Source organism: Heptranchias perlo, chromosome 10, assembly GCF_035084215.1.
Source record: "Heptranchias perlo isolate sHepPer1 chromosome 10, sHepPer1.hap1, whole genome shotgun sequence".
Taxonomy (NCBI): Eukaryota; Metazoa; Chordata; class Chondrichthyes; order Hexanchiformes; family Hexanchidae; genus Heptranchias; species Heptranchias perlo.
Genome location: NC_090334.1, coordinates 8,693,069 through 8,719,928, shown reverse-complemented (window position 1 = coordinate 8,719,928; position 26,860 = coordinate 8,693,069). Strand labels below are relative to the sequence as shown.

At 45.4% G+C, this 26,860-nt stretch overlaps 1 protein-coding gene across 2 annotated transcripts in view; it reads right to left on the bottom strand.

Annotated features, from left to right (window-relative positions):
- Positions 1-26,860, bottom strand: part of mta1 (metastasis associated 1) — a 236,745-nt gene that overhangs the window by 15,737 nt on the left and 194,148 nt on the right. For both annotated transcript variants that reach the window (XM_067991195.1, XM_067991197.1), the window contains exon 18: positions 23,076-23,107. In XM_067991195.1, the coding sequence (XP_067847296.1) occupies positions 23,076-23,107 (32 nt within the window). The remainder of the gene's footprint in view (positions 1-23,075; positions 23,108-26,860) is intronic.

Below are 26,860 nucleotides of genomic sequence, written 5' to 3'. Positions count from 1 at the left end.
CCCCAGACACCAACCTGTGTTACATCACTACAATACCCCCAGACACCAGCCTGTGTTACAGTCCTACAATATCCCCAGACACCAACCTGTGTTACACCACTACAATATCCCCAGGCACCAGCATGTGTTACAGTCCTACAATATCCCCAGACACCAACCTGTGTTACACCACTACAATATCCCCAGGCACCAGCATGTGTTACAGTCCTACAATATCCCCAGACACCAACCTGTGTTACACCACTACAATATCCCCAGGCACCAGCATGTGTTACAGTCCTACAATATCCCCAGACACCAGCCTGTGTTACACCACTACAATATCCCCAGGCACCAGCCTGTGTTACAGTCCTACAATATCCCCAGACACTAGGCTGTGTTACACCGCTACAATATCCCTAGACACTAGCCTGTGTTACAGTCCTACAATATCCCCAGACACCAACCTGTGTTACACCGCTACAATATCCCCAGACACTAGCCTGTGTTACAGTCCTACAATATCCCCAGACACTAGCCTGTGTTACAGTCCAACAATATCCCCAGACACTAGCCTGTGTTACAGTCCTACAATATCCCCAGACACCAGCCTGTGTTACAGTCCTACAATATCCCCAGACACTAGCCTGTGTTACAGTCCAACAATATCCCCAGACACTAGCCTGTGTTACACTCCTACAATATCCCCAGACACCAGCCTGTGTTACAGTCCTACAATATCCCCAGACACCAGCCTGTGTTACAGTCCTACAATATCCCCAGACACTAGCCTGTGTTACAGTCCTACAATATCCCCAGACACTAGCCTGTGTTACAGTCCTACAATATCCCCAGACACTAGCCTGTGTTACAGTCCTACAATATCCCCAGACACTAGCCTGTGTTACAGTCCTACAATATCCCCAGGCACCAGCCTGTGTTACACCACTACAATATCCCCAGACACCAGCCTGTGTTACACCACTACAATATCCCCAGACACCAGCCTGTGTTACAGTCCTACAATAACCCCAGACACTAACCTATATATAACATCACACACTGACCCCGAAGAGTTACTGTCTCCTTTAACGCTCAGACACCGACCCCTAGAGTTACTGTCCCTGAAACATCACACACTGACCCCGAGAGTTACTGTCCCTGAAACCTCACACACTGACCCCGAGCATCAGTCTCCATTAACATTCACAAACTGACCCCTTGCGCAGTCTCCTTTAACATCACACACTGACCCTTAAGCGTCAGTCCCCATTAACATTCACAAAATGACCCCGAGTCACTGTCTCCTTTAACACCACACACTCACCCCGAGAGTCACTGTCTCCTTTAACACTCACATTCTGACCCCTAGTGTTACTGTCTCCTTTAATATCACACACTTACCTCTAGATTTTTTTAAATTCGTTCATGGGATGTGGGCGTCGCTGGCAAGGCCAGCATTTATTGCCCATTCCGAACTGCCCTTGAGAAGGTGGTGGTGAGCCGCCTTCTTGAACCGCTGCAGTCCGTGTGGTGACGGTTCTCCCACAGTGCTGTTAGGAAGGGAGTTCCAGGATTTTGACCCAGCGACGATGAAGGAACGGCGATATATTTCCAAGTCGGGATGGTGTGTGACTTGGAGGGGAACGTACAGGTGGTGTTGTTCCCATGTGTCTGCTGTCCTTGTCCTTCTAGGTGGTAGAGGTCGCGGGTTTGGGAGATGCTGTCAAAGAAGCCTTGGTGAATTGCCACAATCCATCCTGTAGATGGTACACACTGCAGTGACGGTGTTGAAGGGAGTGAATGTTTAGGGTGGTGGATGGGGTATCAATCAAGCGGGCTGCTTTGTCCTGGATGGTGTCGAGCTTCTAGAGTGTTGTTGGAACTGCACTCATCCAGGCAAGTGGAGAGTATTCCATCACACTCCTGACTTGTGCCTTGTAGATGGTGGAAAGGCTTTGGGGAGTCAGGAGGTGAGTCACTCGCCGCAGAATACCCAGCCTCTGACCTGCTCTTGTAGCCACAGTATTTAAATTGCTGGTCCAATTAAGTTTCTGGTCAATGGTGACCCCCAGGATGTTGATGGTGGGGTATTTGGCGATGGTAATGCTGTTGAATATCAAGGGGAGGTGGTTAGACTCTCTCTTGTTGGAGATGGTCATAGCCTGGCACTTGTCTGGCGCAAATGTTACTTGCCACTTATCAGCCCAAGCCTGGATGTTGTCCAGATCTTGATGCATGCGGGCACGGACTGCTTCATTATCTGAGGGGTTGGGAATGGAACTGAACACTGCAATCATCAGTGAACATCCCCATTTCTGACCTTAGGATGGAGGGAAGGTCATTGATGAAGCAGCTAAAGATGGTTGGGCCAAGGTCACTGCCCTGAGAAATTCATGCAGCAATGTCCTGGGGCTGAGATGATTGGCCTCCAAAAACCACCACCATCTTCCTTTGTGCTAGGTATGACTCCAGCCACTGGAGAGTTTTCTCCCTGATTCCCATTGACTTCAATTTTACTAGGGCTCCTTAGTGCCACACTCGGTCAAATGCTGCCTTGATGTCAAGGGCAGTCACTCTCACCTCACCTCTGGAATTCAGCTTCTTTGTCCATGTTTGGACCAAGGCTGTAATGAGGTCTGGAGCCGAGTGGTCCTGGCGGAACCCAAACTGAGCATCGGTGAGCAGGTTATTGGTGAGTAAGTGCCGCTTGATAGCACTGTCAACGACACCTTCCATCACTCTGCTGATGATTGAGAGTAGACTGATGGGGCGGTAATTGGCCGGATTAGATTTGCCTGCGTTTTGTGGACAGGACATACCTGGACAATTTTCCACATTGTCGGGTAGATGCCAGTGTTGTAGCTGTACTGGAACAGTTTAGCTAGAGGCGCGGCTAGTTCTGGAGCACAAGACTTCAGCACTACAGCCGGGATGTTGTCGGGGCCCATAGCCTTTGCTGTATTCAGTGCACCCAGCCGTTTCTTGATATCACGTGGGGTGAATCGAATTGGCTGAAGACAGGCTTCTGTGATGGTGGGGATATCGGGAGGAGGCCAAGATGGATCATCCACTCGGCACTCTGGCTGAAGGTGGTTGCAAACGTTTCAGCCTTGTATTTTGCACTCACGTGCTGGACTCCACCATCATTGAGGATGGGGATGTTCACAGAGCCTCCTCCTCCCATTAGTTGTTTAATTGTCCACCACCATTCACGACTGCATGTGGCAGGACTGTAGAGCTTTGATCTGATCCGTTGGTTGTGGAATCGCTTAACTCTGTCTATAGCATGTTGCTTCCGCTGTTTAGCATGCATGTAGTCCCGTGTTGTAGCTTCACCAGGTTGACACCTCATTTTTAGGTACGCCTGGTGCTGCTCCTGGCATGCTCTTCTACACTCCTCATTGAACCAGGGTTGATTCCCTGGCTTGTTGGTAATGGTAGTGTGAGGAATATGCCGGGCCATGAGGTTACAGATTGTGCTGGAATACAATTCTGCTGCTGCTGATGGCCTACAGCGCCTCATGGATGCCCAGTTTTGAGCTGCTAGATCTATTCGGAGTATATCCCATTTAGTACGGTGGTAGTGCCACACATGTTGGATGGCATCCTCAGTGTGAAGGTGGGACTTTGTCTCCACAAGGACTGTGCGGTGGTCACTGCTACCCATACTGTCATGGACAGATGCATCTGCGACAGGTAGATTGGTGAGGACGAGGTCAAGTAAGTTTTTCCCTCGTGTTGGTTCGCTCACCACCTGCCGCAGGCCCAGTCTGGCAGCTATGTCCTTCAGGACTCGGCCAATAGTGGTGCTACCGAGCCACTCTTGGTGATAGACATTGAAGTCCCCCATCCAGAGTACATTCTGTGCCCTTGCTATCCTCAGTGCTTCCTCCAAGTGGTGCTCAACATGGAGGAGGACTGATTCATCAGCTGAGGGAGGGCAGTAGGTGGTAATCAGCAGGAGGTTTCCTTGCCCATGTTTGACCTGACTGTATATCATTGTGCTGCCACCTCTGGTGGGTCTGTCCTGCCGGTGGGACAGGACATACCCAGGGATGGCGATGGAAGAGTCTGGGACGTTGGCCGAAAGGTATGACTCTGTGAGTATGGCTATGTCAGGCTGTTGCTTGATAAGTCTTTGGGACAGTTCTCCCAATTTTGGCACAAGTCCCCAGATGTTTGTGAGGAGGACCTTGCAGGGTCGACTGGGCTTGGTGTTTTGCCGTTGTCGTGTCCGGTGCCTAGTCGTCCGATTCCGGGTGGTCCGTCCGGTTATATTCTTATTACGACTTTTTGTAGCGAGATTGTACAACTGAGTGGCTTGCTAGGCCATTTCAGAGCACAATTAAGAATCAACCACATTGCTGTGGGTCTGGGGTCACATATCAGCCAGACCGGGTAAAGAGGCAGGTGAACCGGTTTTTACGAAATCCGATAGTTTCACGGCCACTATTACCGATACTAGTTTTTTAAATTCCAGATTTTATTTAATTAATTGAATTTAAATTCCCCAGCTGCTGTGCCGGGATTTGAACTCATGAGTAACATAACCACTCTGCTACCGTACCCGTTAAATCACTGTCGTTTAACATCACACACTGACCCCAAGAGTTACAGTCTCCTTTAACACCACACGCTGACCCCTAGAGTTACTGTCTCCTTTAATATCACACACTGACTCGTGGAGTTACTGTCTCCTTTCATATCACACACTGACCCCTAGAGTTACTGTCTCCTTTAATATCACACACTGACCCCTAGAGTTATTGTCTCCTTTAATATCACACACTGAGCCCTAGAGTTATTGTCTCCTTTGATATCACACACTGACCCCTAGAGTTATTGTCTCCTTTAACATCACATACTGACCCCGAGAGTTACTGTCTCCTTTAACATCACACACTGACCCCGAGAGTTACTGTCTCCTTTAACACCACATGCTGACCCCTAGAGTTACTGTCTCCTTTAACATCTCACACTGACCCCTAGACTCACTGTCTCCTTTAACATCACACACTGACCCCTAGAGTTACTGTCTCCTTTAACATCACACACTGACCCCTAGAGTTACTGTCTCCTTTAACATCACACACTGACCCCGAGAGTTACTGTCTCCTTTAACACCACACGCTAACCCCGAGAGTTACTGTCTCCTTTAACATCACACACTGACCCCTAGAGTTACTGTCTCCTTTAACACCACACGCTAACCCCGAGAGTTACTGTCTCCTTTAACATCACACACTGACCCCTGGAGTTACTGTCTCCTTTAACATCACACACTGACCACTAGAGTTACTGTCTCCTTTAATATCACACACTGCCTCCACCACCCCCTCAGGCAGTGCAATCCAGATCCTAACCACTCGCTGTTCAAAAGTTTCTCCTCATGTCACCTTTGGTTCTTTTGCCAATCCCCTTAAATCTATGTCCTCTGGTTCTTGACCCTTCCACCAATGGAAACTGTTTCTCTCTATCTATTCTGTCTGGACCCTTCATGATTCTAAATATCTTTATCAATCCTCTCAATCTTCTTCGTTCCAAGGAGAACAACCCCAGCTTCTCCAGTCGATCCACGTAACTGAAGTCCCTCATCCATGGAATCATTCTCGTAAATCTCTCTAAGGACTTCACATCTTTCCTAAAGGGCGGTGCCCAGCATTTTATAAAGGTTCATCATGACTTTCGTGCTTTTGTACTCTATGCCTCTTATTTATAAAGCCCAGGATCCCTTGGGCTTTGCTAACTGGTTTCTCAACCTCAACGAATTATGCACAGATACCCCAGATCTCTCTATCCCTGAACCCCTTTCAGAACTGTGCCCTCCAGTTTATATTGCCTCTCCTCGTTCTTCTTACCGAAATGTACCATTTCACATTTTTCTGCATTAAATTTCATCTGCCACGTGTCCGCCCATTTTACCTGCCTGTCTACATCCTCTTGAAGTCTATCACCATCCTCCTCACTGTTCTCTACACTTCCAATTTTTAATGACATCTGCAAATTTGAAAGATGTGCCCTGTATCATAGAATCATAAAAAATTTATGGTACAGAAGGAGGCCATTTGGCCCATCGTGTCCGCGCCGGCTGAAAATGAGCCACCCGGCCTAATCCCACTTTCCAGCACTTGGTCCGTAGCCCTTTAGGTCACGGCACTTCGGGTGCACATCCAGGAACTTTTTTAATGATTTGCGGGTTTCTGCCTCTACCACCCTTTCAGGCAGTGAGTTCCAGGCCCCCACCACCCTCTGGGTGAAAAAAATTTTCCTCAGCTCCCCTCTAATCCTTCTACCAATTACTTGAAATCCATGAGAATCCCTACGTGGTCAGTTTTCGGTAAAATATTAAGATGCCTACGTGGCAAAGAAGCAGAATGCAAAATGGTTAGAAAGGGTTAATTAGTTAGTAACTGAGATTGATACAGGTGGCCTGGCCCTCCTGCTGGGCCGTATGTTTGCGTAGTCAGCAGGTTTGCATGGTCTTATCAATGTAGAGTCTTTGATGTGATTCAAGGACTGGTCTGAATGTCTCCATGTTTATGGCAGATCAATATAGGTAACGAGCTTAGCCAAAGTTGAAAGACATTCCAGGTTGGGAGATAAGGAACAGAAGGAACAGGGAAGAACATTCCAAGTTGGAAGGTGAGGAAGTATCCCCTTTGATGTCTAACAGCAACATGATCAGCACATGGACGATTTATGATTGGCCGGAAATAATGTAACCTCACATGGCAACCTATGCCCGGCTTATGATTGGTGTTGACCCCCGTTAAGTATGTTCCAACCCTATTGATCTGTATAAAAACGTGTGGATTTCTGTATGTTTTTGTTCTTGCTCTGCCAGCATAGAGGGACTCTATCAGGAGTCCAAATCCATGCTGCAGACTAAGAACCCTGCTATTAAAGTTGTGCTGAACTTTAAAATGTATTCGACTTCAGTTTTTACTGAACCAGACTGAGGGGAAAGAATCCGGATCGTCATCCATGCCCCCTGATTATTGACCTCTCTGCTGAGGGAAATAGGTCCTTCCTATCCACTCCATCTAGGCCCTTCATAATTTTGTACACCTCAATTAAATCACCCTCAGCCACCTCTGTTCCAAAGAGAACAACTCCAGCCTATCCAACCTTTCCCCATAGTTAAAATGCTCCAGTCCTGGCAACATCTTCGTAAATCTCCTCTGTACCCTCTCTAGTGCAATCACATCTTTCCTGTAATGTGGTGACCAGAACTGTACGCAAGACTCAAGATGTGGCCTAACCAGTGTTTTGTACAGTTCCAGCTCTTATATTCTATGCCTCGGCTAATAAAGGAAAGTATTCCATATGCATTCTTAACCACCTTATCTACCTGTCCTGCTACCTTCAGGGATCTGTGGACATGCACTCCAAGGTCCCTCACTTCCTCTACACCTTTCAGTATCCTCCCAATTATTGTGTGTTCCCTTGCCTTGTTTGCCGTCCCCAAATGCATTACCTCACACTTCTCTGGATTGAATACCATTTGCCACTTTTCTGACCACCTGACCAGTCCATTGATATCTTCCTGCAGTCTACAGCTTTCCTCCTCACTATCAACCACACGACCAATTTTTGTATCATCTGCAAACTTCTTAATCATGCCCCCTTCAATTATGTCCAAATCATTAATATATGCCACAAAAAGCAAAGGACCTAGTACTGCAGAACCCCAATGGAAACAGCCTTCCAGTCACAAAAACACCCGTTGACCATTACCCTTTGCTTCCTGCCACTGAGCCATTTTTGGATCCAACTTGCCACTCTCCCTTGGATCCCACGGGCTTGTACTTTTTTGACCAGTCTGCCATGTGGGACCTTGTCAAAAGCCTTGCTAAAATCTATGTAGACTACATCAAATGCACAACCCTCATTGACCCTCCTTGTTACCTCCTCAAAAAAATCAATCAAGTTAGTCAGACATGACCTTCCCTTAACAAATCCACGCTGACTGTCCTTGATTACTCCATGCCTCTCTAGGTGACGGTTTATCCTGTCCCTCAGAATCGTTTCCAATAATTTTCCCACCACCGATGTTAGACTGACTGGCCTGTAATTACTCGGTCTATCCCTCGCTCCCTTTTTAAACAACGGTACAACGTTAGCAGTCCTCCAATCCTCCGGCACCACACCTGTATCCAGTGAGGATTGGAAAATGATGCTCAGAGCGTCCGCTATTTCCTCCCTTGCTTCTCTTAACAGCCTGGGATACAATTTATCTGGCCGTGGTGATTTATTTACTTTCAAAGATGCTAAACCCCTTAATATTTCCTCTCTCACTAAGTTTATCCCATCCAATATTTCACACTCCTCCTCCTTAACTACAATCTCTGCATCGTGCCCCTCTATTGTGAAGACTGACGTAAAGTATTCATTAAGAACCATTCCAACATCTTCCGCCTCCACACATAGGTTACCTTTTTGGTCTCTAATAGGCCCTACTCTTTCCTTAGTTATCCTCTTGCTCTCAACATATTTAGAAAACATCTTTGGGTTTTCCTTGATTTTACTTGCCAATATTTTTTCATGCCCTCTCTTTGCTTTCCTAATTTCCTTTTTAATTTCACCCCTGCACTTTTTATACTCCTCTAGGCTTTTTGTAGTATTGAGCTCTCGGTGTCTGACATAAGCCTTCCTTTTTTTCATCCGGGCTAGAGAAGAACTTGGAGTGGGAAGGGGAGGATCCAGTTGTCGTGGTCCACGTAGGTACCAATGACATAGGTCGGACTAAGAAAAAGGTTCTGCTGAGAGAGTTTGAGCAGCTGGGGACTAAATTAAAAAGCAGAACCACAAAGGTGGTAATCTCTGGATTATTACCTGAGCCACGAGCAAATTGGCACAGGGTCAATGGGATCAGGGAGATGAATGTGTGGCTCAAAGATTGGGTGGGAGAAGTGGGTTTTGATTCGAGGGGCACTGGCACCAGTACTGGGGAAAGAGAGAGCTGTTCCGGTGGGAATCGAATAACTAGGGAGGTAGATAGGGTTTTAAACTAAATAAGAGGGGGGAGGGTCCCGGTGGAGAGAAATCTAGAATGCTAAAGAGAAAAGACAATGAAGCAGTGCAGGAAAGTGATTGGGATAAGGATAACCAGATTGTGTCAGGAAGGGACAGAGTGTACAAACAAAAGACAACAAATAGGGTCCGGGTAAGAAAAAATGGTAATAAGACAAATAGGGCCATAATACAAAAAAATGTTAAGATGTCTAAAAATGTTAAAAAGACAAATCTAAAGGCACTGTATCTGAATGCACGAAGCATTTGTAATAAGGTAGACGAATTAACAGCGCAAATATAGGTAAACGGATACAATATAATTACGATTACGGAGACATGGCTGCAGGGTGACCAAAGCTGGGAGCTGAATATCGAAGGGTATTTGATATTTAGGAAGGACAGGCAAAAAGGAAAAGGAGGTGGGGTGGCATTGTTAGTAAAGGATGAAATCAGAGCAATAGTGAGAAAGGATATTGGCTCAGAAAATCAAGATGTAGAATCAGTCTGGGTGGAGTTAAGAAGCACCAAGGGGCAGAAAACACTGGTGGGAGTTGTCTATAGGCTTCCAAACAGTAGTGGTAATGTAGCGGATGGGTTCAAACAGGAAATTAGAGATACATGTAACAAGGGTTCTACAGTAATCATGGGTGACTTTAATCTACATATAGACTGGCCAAACCAAATTAGCAATAATACTGTGGAGGATGAATTCCTGGAGTGTGTACGAGATGGTTTTTTAGACCAGTACGTTGAGAAGCCAACCAGGGAACAGGCTAACCTATGAGAAGTGAAGTAGTCCAATCCGAAACTAGAGTTCTAAATCTAAACAAAGGAAACTACGAAGGTATGAGGAGTGAGTTGGCTATGATAGATTGGGAAGCTTCATTAAAAGGCATAACGGTGGATAGGCAATGGCTAATATTTAAGGAACGAATGCATGAATTGCAACAATTATACATTCCTTTCTGGCGCAAAAACACAAAAGGAAAAGTGGCCCAACGATGGCTAACAAAAGAAATTAAGGATAGTATTAGATCCAAAGAGGAGCCATATAAAGTTGCCGGAAAAAGTAGCAAGCCTGAGGATTGGGAGCAGTTTAGCAAAAAAGGACCAAGAGATTGATTAAGACGGGAAAAATACAGCATGAGAGTAAACTTGCAAGGAACATAAAAGTGGACTGTAAAAGCTTCTACAAGTATGTAAAAAGAAAAAGATTAGTGAAGACAAATGTAGGTCCCTTACAGTCAGAAACGGGAGAATTTATAAAGGGGAACAAGGAAATGGTAGAGCAATTAAACAAATACTTTGGTTCTGTCTTCACGGGAGAGGACACAAATAACTTCCCAGAAATGCTAGGGAACCAAGGGTCGAGTGAGAAGGAGGAATTAAAGGAAATTAGTATTAGTAAAAAAGTGCTGGAGAAATTAATGGGACTGAAAGCCGATAAATCCCCAGGGCCTGATAATCTGCATCCCAGAGTACTAAAAGAGGTAGCCACGGAAATAATGGATGCATTAGTTGTCATCTTCCAAAATTCTATAGATTATGGAACAGTTCCTGCAGATTGGAGAATGGCAAATGTAACCCCACTATTTAAAAAAAGGAGGGAGAGAAAGCAGGGAACGACAGACTGGTTAGCCTAACATCAGTAGTGGGGAAAATGCTAGAGTCTATTATAAAGGATGTGATAACAGGACACTTAGAAAATATCAACGGTATTAGACAAAGTCAACATGGATTTATGAAAGGGAAATCGTGTTTGACAAACCTACTGGAGTTTTTTGAGGATGTAACCGGTAGAATAGATAAGGGAGAACCAGTGGATGTGGTTTATTTGGATTTTCAGAAGGCCTTTGATAAAGTCGCACATAAGAGGTTAGTGTGCAAAATTAAAGCACACGGGACTGGCGTATACACGGCATGGATTGAAAATTGGTTAACAGACACGAAACAGAGAGTAGAGTAGGAATAAATGGTCTTTATCAGGCTGGCAGGCAGTGACTAGTGGGGTACCGCAGGGATCAGTGCTTGGGCCCCAGCTATTCACAATATATATCAATGATTTGGATGAGGGAACCAAATGTAATATTTCCAAGTTTGCTGACGACACAAAACTAGGTGGGATCGTGAGTTGTGAGGAGGATGCAAAGAGGCTTCAAGGCGATTTAGACAAGTTGAGTGAGTGGCCAAATACACATGGCAGATGCAGTATATCATGGATAAATGTGAAGTTATCCACTTTGGAAGGAAAAACTGAAAGGCAGAGTATTATTTAAATGGTGACAGATTGGGAAATGTTGATGTACAAAGGGACCTGGGTGTCCTTGTACACCAGTCACTGAAAGCAAACATGCAGTTGCAGCAAGCAGTTTGGAAGGCAAATGGTATGTTGGCCTTCATTGCAAGAGGATTTGAGCACAGGAGCAAGGATGTCTTACTGCAGTGATACAGGGCCTTGGTGAGACCATACCTGGATTATTGTGTGCGGTTTTAGTCTCCTTACCTAAGAAAGGATATATTTGCCTTAGAGGCAGTGCAGCGAAGGTTCACCAGACTGATTCCTGGGATGGCAGGACTGTCATATGAGGAGGGATTGGGTCGACTCGGCCTGTATTCACTCACGTTTAGAAGAATGAGAGGGGATCTCATTGAAACATATAAAATTCTGACAGGGCTAGACAGACTGGATGCAGGGAGGATGTTTCCCCTGGCTGGGGGGTCCAGAACGAGGGGTCACAGTCACAGGATACAGCGTAGGATATTTAGGACTAAGATGAGGAGAAATTTCTTCACTCAGAGGGTGGTGAACTTGTGGAATTCTCTACCACAGACGGCTGTGGAGGCCAAGTCGCTGAATATATTTAAGAAGGAGCTAGACAGATTTCTGGACACAAAAGACATCAAGGGGTATGGGGAGAGCGTGGGAATATGGTATTGAGATAGAGGATCAGCCATGATCATATTGAATGGCTCCTGCTCCTATTTTCTATGTTTCTATGTTATCTTACCCTGTATACTCATTGACATCCAGGAAGCTCTCGATTTGGCAGCCCCATCCTTGTTCTTTATAGGAACATGTTTACTCTGCAACTCTTGAATCTTCTCCTTGAATGCCTCCCATTGCTCTGACATTGATTTACCTTCAAGTAGCTGTTTCCTGTCCACTTCTGCTAAATCACTTCTTAGCTTAGTAAAATTGGCCTTTCCCCAATTGAGAACTTTAACTCCTGTTCTATCTTTGTCCTTTTCCATAACTATGCTAAAACTAACTGAATTATGATCACTACCAGCAAAATGCTCTCCCACTGATATTCCTTTCACCTGCCCAGGCTCATTCCCTAAAACTAAATCCAGAACTACCCCCTCTCTTGTTGGGCTTGCTACGTACTGGCTAAAAAGGTTCTCCTGAACGCAATTTAAGAATTTTGCGCCCTCTATGCCCTTCACACTGTTTGTGTCCCAGTTAATATTAGGGTAGTTGAAATCCCCTTGTATTACTGCCCTATTGTTCTTGCACTTCTCAGAAATTTGCCTCCATATTTGCTCTTCTATCTCCCTGAGTCTGTGTGGGGGTCTATAGTACACTCCCAGTCGTGTGACTGCCCCTTTTTTATTCCTTAGCTCAACCCATATGGCCTCATTTGATGATCCTTCTAACATATCAACCCTCCTCAGCTGTAATTGTTTCTTTAACCAAAATTGCCACCTCCTCCTTTTTTATCTCTTTCTCTATCTCATCTGAAAACCCTGCAACCAGGAACGCAGAGCTGCCATTCCTGCCCCACTTTAAGCCATGTTTCTGAAATAGCTAACATATCGTGCTGCCACATGTCCATCTGTGCCCTCAGCTCATCTGCTTTATTCACTATTCTCCTTGCATTGAGGTATAAACCTTTAAGCAATGCCAAATTCCATTGTTGTTTATTTTCTCACCTTTGTTTCCTCTGCATTCCTAAGTCACTTACTAATTTTCTGTCCCATCTGAATCTACACTCAGGTTCCTGAGTACACCCAAGTCCAAGTCATTAATATCTATCAAGAAAAACAGTGGCCCTAGTACCGACCCCTGGGGAACACCACTATACACCTCCCTCCAGTCTGAAAAACAAATGTTCACCACAACTCTGTTTTCTGCTACTTAGCCAAGTTTCATGTTGCAACTGCCACATTTATTCCATGGGCTTCAATCTTGATGACAAGCCTATTATGCAGCACTTTATCAAACGTCTTTTGAAAGTTAATTCAACATCACACACTGACCCCTAGAGTCACCGTCTCCTTTAACATCACACACTGACCCCTAGGGTTACTGTCTCCTTTAACATCACACCCTAACCTCAAGAGATACTGATTCGTTTAACATCACACACTGACCCCCTAGACTCACTGTCTCCTTTAACATCACACACTGACCCGTAGAGTTACAATCATCTTCAACATCACACACTGACCACTAGAGTTACTGTCTCCTTTAACATCACACACTGACCCCTAGAGTTACTGTCTCCTTTAACATCACACACTGACCCCTAGACTCACTGTCTCCTTTAACATCACACACTGATCCCTGGAGTTACTGTCTCCTTTAACATCACACACTGACCCCTAGAGTCACTGTCACCTTTAATATCACACACTGACCCCTAGAGTTATTGTCTCCTTTAACATAACACTGACCCTAGAGTTACTGTCACCTTTAACATCACACACTGACCCCGAGAGTTACTGTCTCCTTTAACATCACACACTGACCCCGAGAGTTACTGTCTCCTTTAACACCACACACTGATCCCTGGAGTTACTGTCTCCTTTAACATCACACACTGATCCCTGGAGTTACTGTCTCCTTTAACACCACACACTGATCCCTGGAGTTACTGTCTCCTTTAACATCAAACACTGACCCCGAGAGTTACTGTCTCCTTTAACATCACACACTGACCCCGAGAGTTACTGTCTCCTTTAACACCACACACTGATCCCTGGAGTTACTGTCTCCTTTAACATCACACACTGATCCCTGGAGTTACTGTCTCCTTTAACATCACACACTGACCCTAGAGTTACTGTCTCCTTTAACATCACACACTGACCCCTAGATTTACTGTCTTCTTTAACATCACACACTGACCCCTAGATTTACTGTCTTCTTTAACATCACACACTGACCCCTAGATTTACTGTCTTCTTTAACATCACACACTGACCCCTAGATTTAATGTCTTCTTTAACATCACACACTGACCCTGAGAGTTACTGTCTCCTTTAACATCACACACTGACCCCTAGAGTTACTGTCTCCTTTAACACCACACGCTGACCCTGAGAGTTACTGTCTTCTTTAACATCACACACTGACCCTGAGAGTTACTGTCTCCTTTAACATCACACACTGACCCTGAGAGTTACTGTCTTCTTTAACATCACACACTGACCCTGAGAGTTACTGTCTTCTTTAACATCACATACTGACCCCTAGAGTTACTGTCTCCTTTAACATCACACACTGACCCCTAGAGTTACCGTCTCCTTTAACATCACACACTGACCCTGAGAGTTACTGTCTTCTTTAACATCACACACTGACCCTGAGAGTTACTGTCTTCTTTAACATCACACACTGACCCCTAGAGTTACTGTCTCCTTTAACATCACACACTGACTCCTAGAGTTACTGTCTCCTTTAACATCACACACTGACTCCTAGAGTTACTGTCTCCTTTAACATCACACACTGACCCTAGAGTTACTGTCACCTTTAATATCACACACTGACCCCTAGAGTTATTGTCTCCTTTAACATCACACACTGACCCCTAGAGTTACTGTCTCCTTTAACATCACACACTGACCCCTAGAGTCACTGTCTCCTTTAACATCACACACTGACCCCTAGAGTTACTGTCTCCTTTAACATCACACACTGACTCCTAGAGTTACTGTCTCCTTTAACATCACACACTGACCCCTAGAGTTACTGTCTCCTTTAACATCACACACTGACTCCTAGAGTTACTGTCTCCTTTAACATCACACACTGACCCCTAGAGTTACTGTCTCCTTTAATATCACACACTGACTCCTAGAGTTATTGTCTCCTTTAACATCACACACTGACCCCTAGAGTTACTGTCTCCTTTAACATCACACACTGACCCCTAGAGTTACTGTCTCCTTTAATATCACACACTGACCCCTAGAGTTACTGTCTCCTTTAACATCACACACTGACTCCTAGAGTTATTGTCTCCTTTAACATCACACACTGACCCCTAGAGTTACTGTCTCCTTTAACATCACACACTGACCCTGAGAGTTACTGTCTCCTTTAACATCACACACTGACCCCTAGAGTTACTGTCTCCTTTAACATCACACACTGACCCCTAGAGTTACTGTCTCCTTTAACATCACACACTGACTCCTAGAATCACCTTCTCCATTAACATCACACACTGACTCCTGGAGTTACTGTCTCCTTAAACATCACACACTGACTCCTAGAGTTACTGTCTCCTTTAACATCACACACTGACTCCTGGAGTTACTGTCTCCTTAAACATCACACACTGACTCCTAGAGTTACTGTCTCCTTTAACATCACACACTGACCCCTAGAGTTACTGTCTCCTTTAACATCACACACTGACCCCTAGAGTTACTGTCTCCTTAAACATCACACACTGACTCCTAGAGTTACTGTCTCCTTTAACATCACACACTGACTCCTAGAGTTACTGTCTCCTTTAACATAACACACTGACTCCTAGAGTTATTGTCTCCTTTAACATCACACACTGACCCTGAGAGTTACTGTCTCCTTTAACATCACACACTGACCCCGAGAGTTACTGTCTCCTTTAACATCACACACTGACCCCTAGAGTTACTGTCTCCTTTAACATCACACACTGACCCCTAGAGTTACTGTCTCCTTTAACATCACACGCTGACCCCGAGAGTTACTGTCTCCTTTAACATCACACACTGACTCCTAGAGTTACTGTCTCCTTTAACATCACACACTGACCCCTAGAGTTACTGTCTCCTTTAACATCACACACTGACCCTAGAGTTACTGTCTCCTTTAATATCACACACTGACCCCGAGAGTTACTGTCTCCTTTAACATCACACACTGACCCCTAGAGTTACTGTCTCCTTTAATATCACACACTGACCCCTAGAGTTACTGTCTCCTTTAACATCACACACTGACCCCGAGAGTTACTGTCACCTTTAATATCACACACTGACCCCGAGAGTTACTGTCTCCTTTAACATCACACACTGACCCCGAGAGTTACTGTCTCCTTTAACATCACACACTGACCCCGAGAGTTACTGTCACCTTTAACATCACACACTGACCCCTAGAGTTACTGTCTCCTTTAATATCACACACTGACCCCTAGAGTTACTGTCTCCTTTAACATCACACACTGACCCCGAGAGTTACTGTCACCTTTAATATCACACACTGACCCCGAGAGTTACTGTCTCCTTTAACATCACACACTGACCCCTAGAGTTACTGTCTCCTTTAACATCACACACTGACCACTAGAGTTACTGTCTCCTTAAACATCACACACTGACTCCTAGAGTTACTGTCTCCTTTAACATCACACACTGACCCCTAGAATCACCTTCTCCATTAACATCACACACTGACCCCCATAGTTACTGTCTCCTTTAACACTCACACACTGACCCCTAGAGTTACTGTCTCCTTTAACACCACACACTGACCCCTAGAGTTACTGTCTCCTTTAACATCACACACTGACCCCTAGAATCACCTTCTCCATTAACATCACACACTGACCCCCATAGTTACTGTCTCCTTTAACACTCACACACTGACCCCTCGAGTCATCATCTCCTTTAACACTCTTACACACTGACCTCTCGGGTGCTGCCAGGCGGGAAAGCCTGCTGTAGAAGGCCATAGCCGGGGAACACTGGGAACGGATCCCAGCAATCGTGAACATCAGGGTTGGCGGGGTGTCCGTGTGCTCAGGGCACAGCAGCGAGGAGGAAGGGAGAGATCGTGGAGGGGAGGTAGGAGTCACAATCAATGCTGAAAACGCACTTACCTGCTAGATTTACCAGCTCCCGCCTCCCTTTAGTTGCCGGGTTTCCCAAGCCCTCAGAAACCCAGCCCGCAGCCGATAAATGTCTGCCAAAATCTGAGGCACGCAGCCTCATTAACATATTTAAATTACTGTCGCACCTCTCGAGAGCGGGTTACTCGCCTGCCCCCGAAAGCCCGGTTAAACCGGAAGTAGCCCTGTTCGCAGAGGGTTTCACAATTTTAACAATTTAGCCCCCCACCCCCGACCCTCTCCCGCCTGTCGTAAAGCCCGTTAAAATTACCCCCACGATGTCTGTATCACTCTGGCCAGCAGAACTGTGGAGTGTGCTGGTTTCTACTGGGCGGTGTAATTCATGTAGTTTATGTTGGATTAACAATCAGTGTGAACAATGTGGCCACTTCGACAGACCAAAGAATGCCCCAGCCCCTCAGTCCATGGATATTGTGCGGAGAAATTTGAAGACAATCCGTAGGGCTGTGCACGCAGACGGTTATTAAGAAGGACCCCTGTGTGTCCTATTTTAGAGGGAATAGAAAAGCACGGGAAGGCAATAAACAGATGCTCTGCATCGGCCTGACCTCAGCAGGTCATCCCCGACTGCAGCAGTGTCTCCTTTCTATTTATCACACCAGCCGTCGTCATGTCCTCGCTAACTGAAACAGACACTGGTGGGTGAAGTTGGACATGGGCAGGGACACACAAGAGGTGGAATCGCATCTGCCACCCGTTACACGATATACCTAATATTCAGTTCTAGTGAAGTCAACGGAGCTGATTATGGGGGGGGGGAAGAGTATAACAGGCGACTGATGCAATTCCGTCTCTTTTGCCTCCCAGTCAATGTCCAATTTCACCCTCTATGGCTGCAAAGTTTTCTTTTGTGGACCAATGCCCACTAACAGGTGGCTTGAGAGTGCTCCCGCACCAACTCCACATTACCAGCAGCGAGAGATGACATCAGCCTGGGTTCCAGTCACAGCGAGGTCCCAGAGGCGGAAGGACAATCTGCTAACCCAGAATTTTACAAATGTGATCTGAGCCTGAGAATCCAATTTGACCTGAGCTCCTTATACATTTATTGCTGCGCACATTAAAGGAATTAATGGGATTAATGCTCATTTAAAAGTACATAATGAAGGAAACCATCTCCAGGACGTCAGGAGAATATATTTCACAATGCTGCTCCTTCCTAACAACTGCTCATCGTGTCAAAGAACTAGCACGCACTACACAACAGAGACACAGTGATCAACACTTCATCGCATCTGAAAATTAAAATCCACTCAGCTCGCAGTTCTCTTATTAACCATTAGAGGCCCATGTCAGCATGTTGGTGCCAAAAACCAACAAAGATTCATCCCAGCTAAAGAACACACTTAATCCCCCACCGCATTGTTTGTGGGTTTCCGCACGATTCTCAAATTCTACTTTGCGACAATCTTTACCGTCAACTCACAACTTACAGAAGATCACCTCTGCACCCACTACACAAGAGAACAGGGAGGGGTGTGTGGTGGGGAACGTTCCTCATTTGGCATTTGAGAGTGGACGAGAGTTAAGGCTGCTCATCTTCCACGAGATCCTCTTCAATCTTTGTATATAGTAAATGTCAGACTTGGGAAATGTCCAGGTTCATGTCCATTTAACAGTAAGCCTTGTTGAAGAGCAGAGAAACTTGGACAAACATACATACATGCAGAGAGAGACACGCACACGCCCGCATTACACTAGGGTTGCTAACCCCCCCAGATAGCCCGGGAGTCTCCTGGAACAAACGAGCAATCCCCAGCTACTGGTGACCGGGGAGAAAAAAACTTCAGTGTTGACATGGCCCGAACTGTGATCGAGTGCGTGCAACGGTTACGTCCTGGTTCCGATCTACAGATTCCATTAGGTAATCAGCTCTCACAGCTCAGTCTGGAGAACACCATCTTTTATTTTTTTTTCATCAGAGGACCAATTTGAAGAAATCGAAGATGCCATGCCACATTTGGGTATCGACAGCGGCACACAAGACCACATGTTCAGGGTAAGTGAACTGACCCCTTTGATTGCCATTTCTATCTTTTAAATTAAGCAGGATCTTATTTTTTAAAATATTAACTCATTAACCACTTTCTTATTTGTATGATAGCATAGTTATTTTAGGAAAGTGGCTCTTCGTTTTAAAGAATCACCTATCATTAAGTATGTGATTGAAAGCTGCCCCCTCATCTGAGAGAGGTTAATTTTCCTCTCCTGGTAGCAAATATTTAAATATGTCCCTGAAGCTGAGATTGTTCGCCTTAAAGAAAGACTTGCATTTATATAGCACCTTTCACCACCTCAGGAAGTCTTAAAGCCTTACAGCCAATGAAGCACTTTTTGAAGTAGTCACTGTTGTATTGTAGGAAACGCAACAGCTAATTTGCGCACAGCAAGGTCCCACAAACAGCAATGTGATAATGACCAGATAATCTGTTTTAGTGATGTTGGTTGAGAGATAAATATTGGCCAGGGCACCAGGGAGAACTCCCCTGCTCTTCTTTGAAATAGTGCCCCCCGCGGGATCTTTTACCTCCACCTGAGACAGCAGACGGGGCTTCGGTTTAATGTGCCATCCTTAGAGCGGAGAAGGTTAAGGAGAGATTTAATAGAGTGTTCAAAAGTTCTGAACGGTTTTGATAGAGCAGATGTGGAGAAACTGTTTCCACTGGCAGGAGGGTCAGTAACCAGAGGACACAGACTGAAGGCAATTAGCAAAAGAACCAAACGGGAGATGAGGAAAAACTTTTTCACACAGCGAGTGGTTATGATCTGGAATGCACTGCCTGAGGGGGTGGTGGAGGCAGATTCAATCATGGCCTTCAAAAGGGAACTGGATAAGTACTTGAAAGGAAAAAAATTGCAGGGCGACGGGGAAAGGGAGGGGGAGTGGGACTAGCTGGATTGCTCTTGCATAGAGCGGGAGCGGACTCGATGGGCCGAATGGCCTCCTTCCATGCTGTAACCTTCTATGATTCTAAGAGAATTTTTTCACACAGCAAGATGTTATGGTCTGGAATGCACTGCCTGAAAGGGTGGTGGAAGCAGATTCAATGGTAACTTTCAAAGGGGAATTGGAAAAATACTTGTAAAGGAAAAATTTACAGGGCTATGGGGAAAAGGCAGGAGAATGGGACTAATTGGATAGCTCTTTCAAAGAGGTAAAGGCACGATGGGCCGAATGGCCTCCTTCTGTGATGTAAGATTTTATGATTCTACACTGGAAGAAGAGGCAAGAAGTTGGTTTAAAGTATTCAGCTGAGCCTCGTGTTTTTGAGCAGTGCTCCCTGCTCTGGGGTATGTGACGGCAGGATTGCCCCAGCAGTATAAACATTTTTAAAAAAATCTTCAGATATCTTGTCTGCTGCTTCAGATCACGCACTTGTAGATCCAACAAGAAATAGTGACGCAGGAGAACAAAACAAATGATTACGTTTCTTGATAAAGTGCCCATGAGCACAGTGAAGGAATCGAAAAATTGATGCCGAGCCAAAAACAGAGATATTAGGAGGGGTGGCCAAAAGCGCGGCCAAAAGGGTGGGTCTAAAGGAGGAGAGGAAGGGGTTTAGGGAGAGATTTGCACAGCTTGGGGCCTAAGTGGCTGAAGAGAGGAGGCGGATGCAAAAGAGGCCAGGTTAAGATGAATGGGGAGTTCATGGAGAGGTTGTAGGACTCAATGAGGCTACAGAGATAGGCAGGAGCAAGCGATGAAGAGATTTAAACACGTGGATACGAATCTTATTGGACTGGGAGTCAATGTAGGTCAGTGAGGACAGGGGTGATGGATGAGCAGGACTGGATGCATGATAGAATATGGGCAGCAGAGTTTTGGATGAACTGAAGTTTATGAAGGTGGAGGCTGGGCAAGAGACTACTGGAATAGCGGAGTCTGGAGGTAACGAAGACATGGATGAGAGTTTCAGCAGTAGATGGGCTGAGGCACGGGCGGAGATGGGCGATGTTACGGAGGTGGAAGTAGCCGGTCTTGGAGTTGGAGAGGATATGGGGTCAGAAGCTCATCTCAGGGTCAAATAGGTCGCCAACGTTGCTAAAAAGTCTGGTTCAGCCTGAGACGGTGGCCAGGGAGGGGATGGAATCGATGGCTAGAGTACGGAGTTTGTGGAGTGAAGACAATGGACTTCGGTCTTCCTGATGTTTAGCTGAAGACCTACTGCTCTGGGGTCTTGGGTTCTGCAACAGGACGTTGGGTTTCCATTACAGAAGATTGCTAGATGAATAACTGCACAGTCAAAACACAAGACTTACAATGCCAGGCTGAAGAATTTACTCATATGGGTGTGTTGTAAAAGAAATGCCAACAGAGTTGACACATAAATCACCTATGGTTGGTTCAATGTCCCACGGAGTTATCTGAATTATCTCATCCTGAGTTGCACACCTGCTCCTCTTCTGGGCTTCTGGGTGGACTTCAGAGGGCAGAAGACAAAAACAGTCGCTCAGAGCAGACTGGCACTGCTCTGGAATAGAAGGAAATTCTCTGGCAAGGATGAGGAATGTCAAAGATCGACGCTGAACTAAATCAAAGATCTAAGTTGATGAAAAGAAGCTACGTTGAGTTTTAAACATGAATGTGAAGGTGGGAGGACTTTTATCTCCTTGTAAAAGACAAAAAGACAATGCTAGAAAGAAAGCATTTGCATTTCTCTAATGCCTTTCACAACCTCAGGACATCCCAAATCGCTTTACAACCAATGAAGTACTTTTGAAGTGTAGTCACTGTTGTAATGTAGGAAATGCAGCAATTTGCACACAGCAAGGTCCTACAAATAGCAACGTGATAATGACCAGATAATCTGATTTAGTGATGTTAGTTGAGGGATAAATATTAGCCAGGACACCAGGGAATACTCCCCTGCTCTTCTTCAAAATAGTGCCAGGGGATCTTTAACATCCAACTGAAAGGGCAGACAGTGCCTTGGTTTAACATCTCATCTGAAAGACAGCACCTCTGACAGTAGAGCACTTCCCCACGACTGAACTGAGAATATCAGCCTGGATTTCGTGCTCCTATCTCTGGAGTGGGACTTAAACCCACAGGCACTTCTAACTACAAGGTAAGAGTGCTGCCCACTGAGCCACAGCTGACACTTAAAGTAAACATGTGAAGAAGTGAACAGAGGTGTAGTCCTTTACAATACTGAGCCAAAATGGGGAAGGGGAATCATGTGACATAAAGGATTGTGTTCAAAGTCTTATAGGGACTTTTCCCTTTGCATTGCCTAATTCAAACCTGAATGGAAAATCTCAACTTTAGAGAGTCAGGAAAAAAAAATATTATTTGAAAATAAAACACTGATAAAACTTTTTGTGTAGTTCTGCACAGATCGAACACACACACATTTGAGGAACAGAATAGTCAGATTTTCTGGCATCTGTCAGGCATTCCCAGGACAAAGAATGGGCTGATGCAGAGTGAAACCACCCTTCTACTCTACCCATCAACATACCTCAAACTCAACCTATGACTGTGCCAGTGTGACCTCTGTGAATGAGACTCATGAGCAAGTTTTCCACACTCACCGGGAGGTGGGTTAAGACTGACCAAATTCATTTTGCATAGGACCCTGACAAGCTGCAGAGAGAGGAGGCTTTCCCCCCACCAGTCTGCATTGGATTCTAACCCAGATCCCAGAGGTGAATGGGCACTGCTGCAATCCACAGCACCAGCCCATCTTCCAGCAAGGACACATGTATCATGTGTTATGAACACAAATGAAGAACATCAATTGATTACTTTAAAGAGCAGCTATGTAGAAGGACCAACAGATCCTTATGTAAGGCCTGACCATCCTTTCATCTTCAAAAGGTTGAATCAGATTTTGTTTTAAGTATTTCATTGACCAGGCAGTCTGGAACATTCAGTAAATCACAACACATTCCACAGGAAACTATATCCCACCACAGTTAACAGCTTTCCAAAGAAATGTCCCTTACCATCTGTTTCCCTTGTCCATGGTTCGTCATACCTGCAGTAAATAGAAGGATTTATTAACACAAGACATCGTTTGTTATTCACTCTGCTTTGCAACACCAGGAGAATGTTTCCCTCTGGCATCCCAAAATAACCAAAGCAAGTAGGATAGATGGATGAACAATGCACAAAACACTGCTTCTCCTGCGCCCCCCCGCCGCCCGCAGCTGAAAGTGAAGTGCAACCACCGGTGCTTAAAGGGAGGTGTAGTCCTCTTAGTTCTTTAATGACTTTTTTGGGTGTGAAGTCAGGCACCCAATGTCAGCATCAAGCACTCCCAGGTCAGTGCGGTGATGCACAAAGTAAAGCTCTCTCTACACTGTCCTAACAACGTGCTTCAACTCCTGAGCTCAGAGCAGCACCAGTGTGACATTAGGAACAGGAGGAGGCCATTCAGCCCCTCGAGCCTGCTCCACCATTCAATTAGATCATGGCTGATCTGTACCTCAATTACATTTACCTGCCTTTGCTCCATATTGCTTCAAATCCCTATCGCAGTCTTAAGAATTTCAACTGACCCCCAGCACCTACAGCCTTTTGGGGGAGAGTTCCAGATTTCCACTACCCTTGGTGTGAAAATTTATTCCTGGTTTCACCTCGATCAGATAACCTCTTAATCTCCTAAACTCAAGGGAATACAAACAGGTTTATGCAACTGGTCCCAACAATTTAACCTTTTCACCTCGATTTCTTAATAACGTTAAAATGAAACGCTGGCTCCGCTTAAAATGGCTGCACTATAACTGCATTTAACCAGGTCTGGAGTGTAAAACAGGGGATGACTGGGAAATGTCGATAATTGTAGAGATCTCCCTTTAGGATTTAGCTGACAATTCAGTTGAATGCCACTGCCCATCAATCACCGGGAAGACTCGAGATGCTCGATGACATCGGTAGCGAGCTGCTGTGATCTCAAAGGAGTTATTGAGAGCCGACAAAGAATGCTGGAGATTACCTCCTTTAGATGGAGTCTTCCTTGGTCATAGAATCATAGAAAGGTTACAGCACGGAAGGAAGCCATTCAGCCCATCGAGTCCATGCCGGCTCTATGCAAGAGCAGTCCAGCTAGTCCCACTCCCCTGCCCTATCTCCATAGTCCTGCAAATTTTTTCCTTTCAAGTACTTATCCAGTTCCCTTTTGAAGGCCATGATTGAATCTGCCTCCACCAGCCCCTCGGGCAGTGCATTCCAGATCCTAACCACTCGCTGTGTAAAAAAGTTTTTCCTCATGTCACCTTTGGTTCTTTTGCCAATCACCTTAAATCTATGTCCTCTGGTTCTTGACCCTTCTGCCAATGGGAAGTTTCTCTCTATCTACTCTGTCTAGACCCTTCATGATTTTGAATACCTCTATCAAATCTCCTCGCAACCTTCTCTATTCCAATGAGAACAATCCCAGCTTCTCATGTCTATCCACGTAATTAAAGTCCCTCATTCCTGGAATCATTCTAGTAAATCTCTTCTCCACCCTCTCTAAGGCCTTCACGTCTTTTCTAAAGTGCAGAGCCCAGAACTGGACACAATACTCCAGCTGTGGCCGAGCCAGTGTTTTATAAAGGTTCATCATGACTTCCATACTTTTGTACTCTATGCCTCTATTTATAAAGCCCAGGATCCTGTATGCTTTTTTAACTGCTTTCTCAACCTGCCCTGCCACCTTCAACGATTTGTGTACATATACCCCCAGATCGCTCTGTTCCTGAACCCCTTTTAGAATTGTACCCATTAGTTTATATTTCCTCACCTCATTCTTCCTACCGAAATGTATCACCTCGCATTTTTCTGCGTTAAATTTCATCTGCAACGTGTCCGTCCATGCCATCAGCATGTCTATAATCCTCTTGAAGTCTATCACTATCCAAATTACTGTTCACTACACGTCCAAGTTTTGTGTCATCTGTAAATTTTGAAATTGTGCCCTGTACACCCAAGTCCAAGTCATTAATATATATCAAGAAAAGCAGTGGTCCTAGTACCGACCCCTGGGGAACACCTCTGTACACCTCCCTCCAGTCCGAAAAACAACCGTTCACCACTACTCTCTGTTTCCTGCCACTTAGCCAATTCTGTATCCATGCTGCCACTGCCCCTTTTATTCCATGGGCTTCAACCTTGGTGAAAAGCCTATAATGCAACACTTTATCAAACACCTTTTGAAAGTCCACATACAACCTCATCTACCCTCTCTGTTATCTCATCAAAAATCTCGATCAGGTTAGTTAAACACGATTTGCCTTTAACAAATCCGTGCTGGCTTTCCCTAATCAATCCACACTCATCCAAGTGACTGTTAATTCTGTCCCGGATTATCGTTTCTAAAAGTTTCCTCACCACTGAGGTTAAACTGACTCGCCTGTAGTTGCTGGGTTTATCCTTACACCCTTTTTTGAACAAGGGTGTAACATTTGCAATTCTCCAGTCCTCTGGCACCATCCCCATACCTACAGATATTTGGATGATTATGGCCAGTACCTCCGCAATTTCCACCCTTACTTCCCTCAGCAGCCTAGGATGCATCCCATCTGGACCGGGTGACTTATCTACTTTAAGTACAGCTAGTCTTTCTGATATCTCCTCTTCATCAATTTTTAGCCCATCCAGTATCTCAACTATATCTTCCTTCACTGAGACTCTGGCAGCATCTTCTTCCTTGGTAAAGACAGATGCAAAGTACTCATTTAGTAACTCGGCCATGCCCTGTGCCTCCATGAGTAGATCTCCTTTTTGGTCCCTAATCGGCCCCACCCCTCCTCTTACTACCCGTTTACTGTTTACATGCCTGTAGAAGACTTTTGGATTCCCTTTTATGTTGGCCACCAGTCTATTCTCATACTCTCTCTTTGCCCCTCTTATTTCCTTTTTCACTTTCCCTCTGAAGTTTCTATATTCAGCCTGGTTCTCACTTGTGTTATCAACCTGACATCTGTCATACGCCTCTTTTTTCTGCTTCATCTTACTCTCTATCTCTTTTGTCATCCAGGGAGCTCTGGCTTTAGTTGCCCTCCCCTTACCCCTCGTGGGAATGTACCTAGACTGTACCCGAACCATCTCCTCTTTAAAGGCTGCTCATTGTTCAATTACAGTTTTGCCTGCCAATCTTTGATTCCAGTTTACCCGGGCCAGATCTGTTCTCATCCCACTTTGGATGAAGTTCAACACCGGCCTACAATCAGCAACTTTTGCCATCCCACTGAGGGGAGAATATCAACAAGTCCCAGCTGTCGTCAGCAGCAGAGCTCCCCCAACTTTGCTACAATTCAGACCGTAGGAAGCCCAGGCCCAGGCTCCTGCCCACAAGTAAGTCTCGCTTTTTTTTTATTGACCACTGCAATTGACTCCCCCACCCTCAACTTTCGTCCTTTTGGGAAGATCTTTACTGCGATCTGATCTCACAGGTGTCAGCCGACTTCCAACCTTCCGTTGGAGACCCAAGTGATCATTCTTAGTGACAGTGTGTCCAGGCAGGGCAGGGAGGGGAGCGGAAATCACAACCAAGCCCGTCCCTGTCTGCACCTGACATCGCACACGTGCACCTCGAGCAGGGGTCATTCGATAGCGGTCACGAGAAGTAATCTAGGCTGATTATTTCTGCCAGCTCCGGGATGGCAGCTCCTCAGCCCCTGCCCGAGCTGCGATCAGCTCACTCAGCACAGAATTTGAACCTTCCTGTTCTAGAATGCTCAGTTTCACACCGGGCAGTGCATTTACGCGGCAATCTTCCACCAGTATCTACTCTACAGTCTTACAG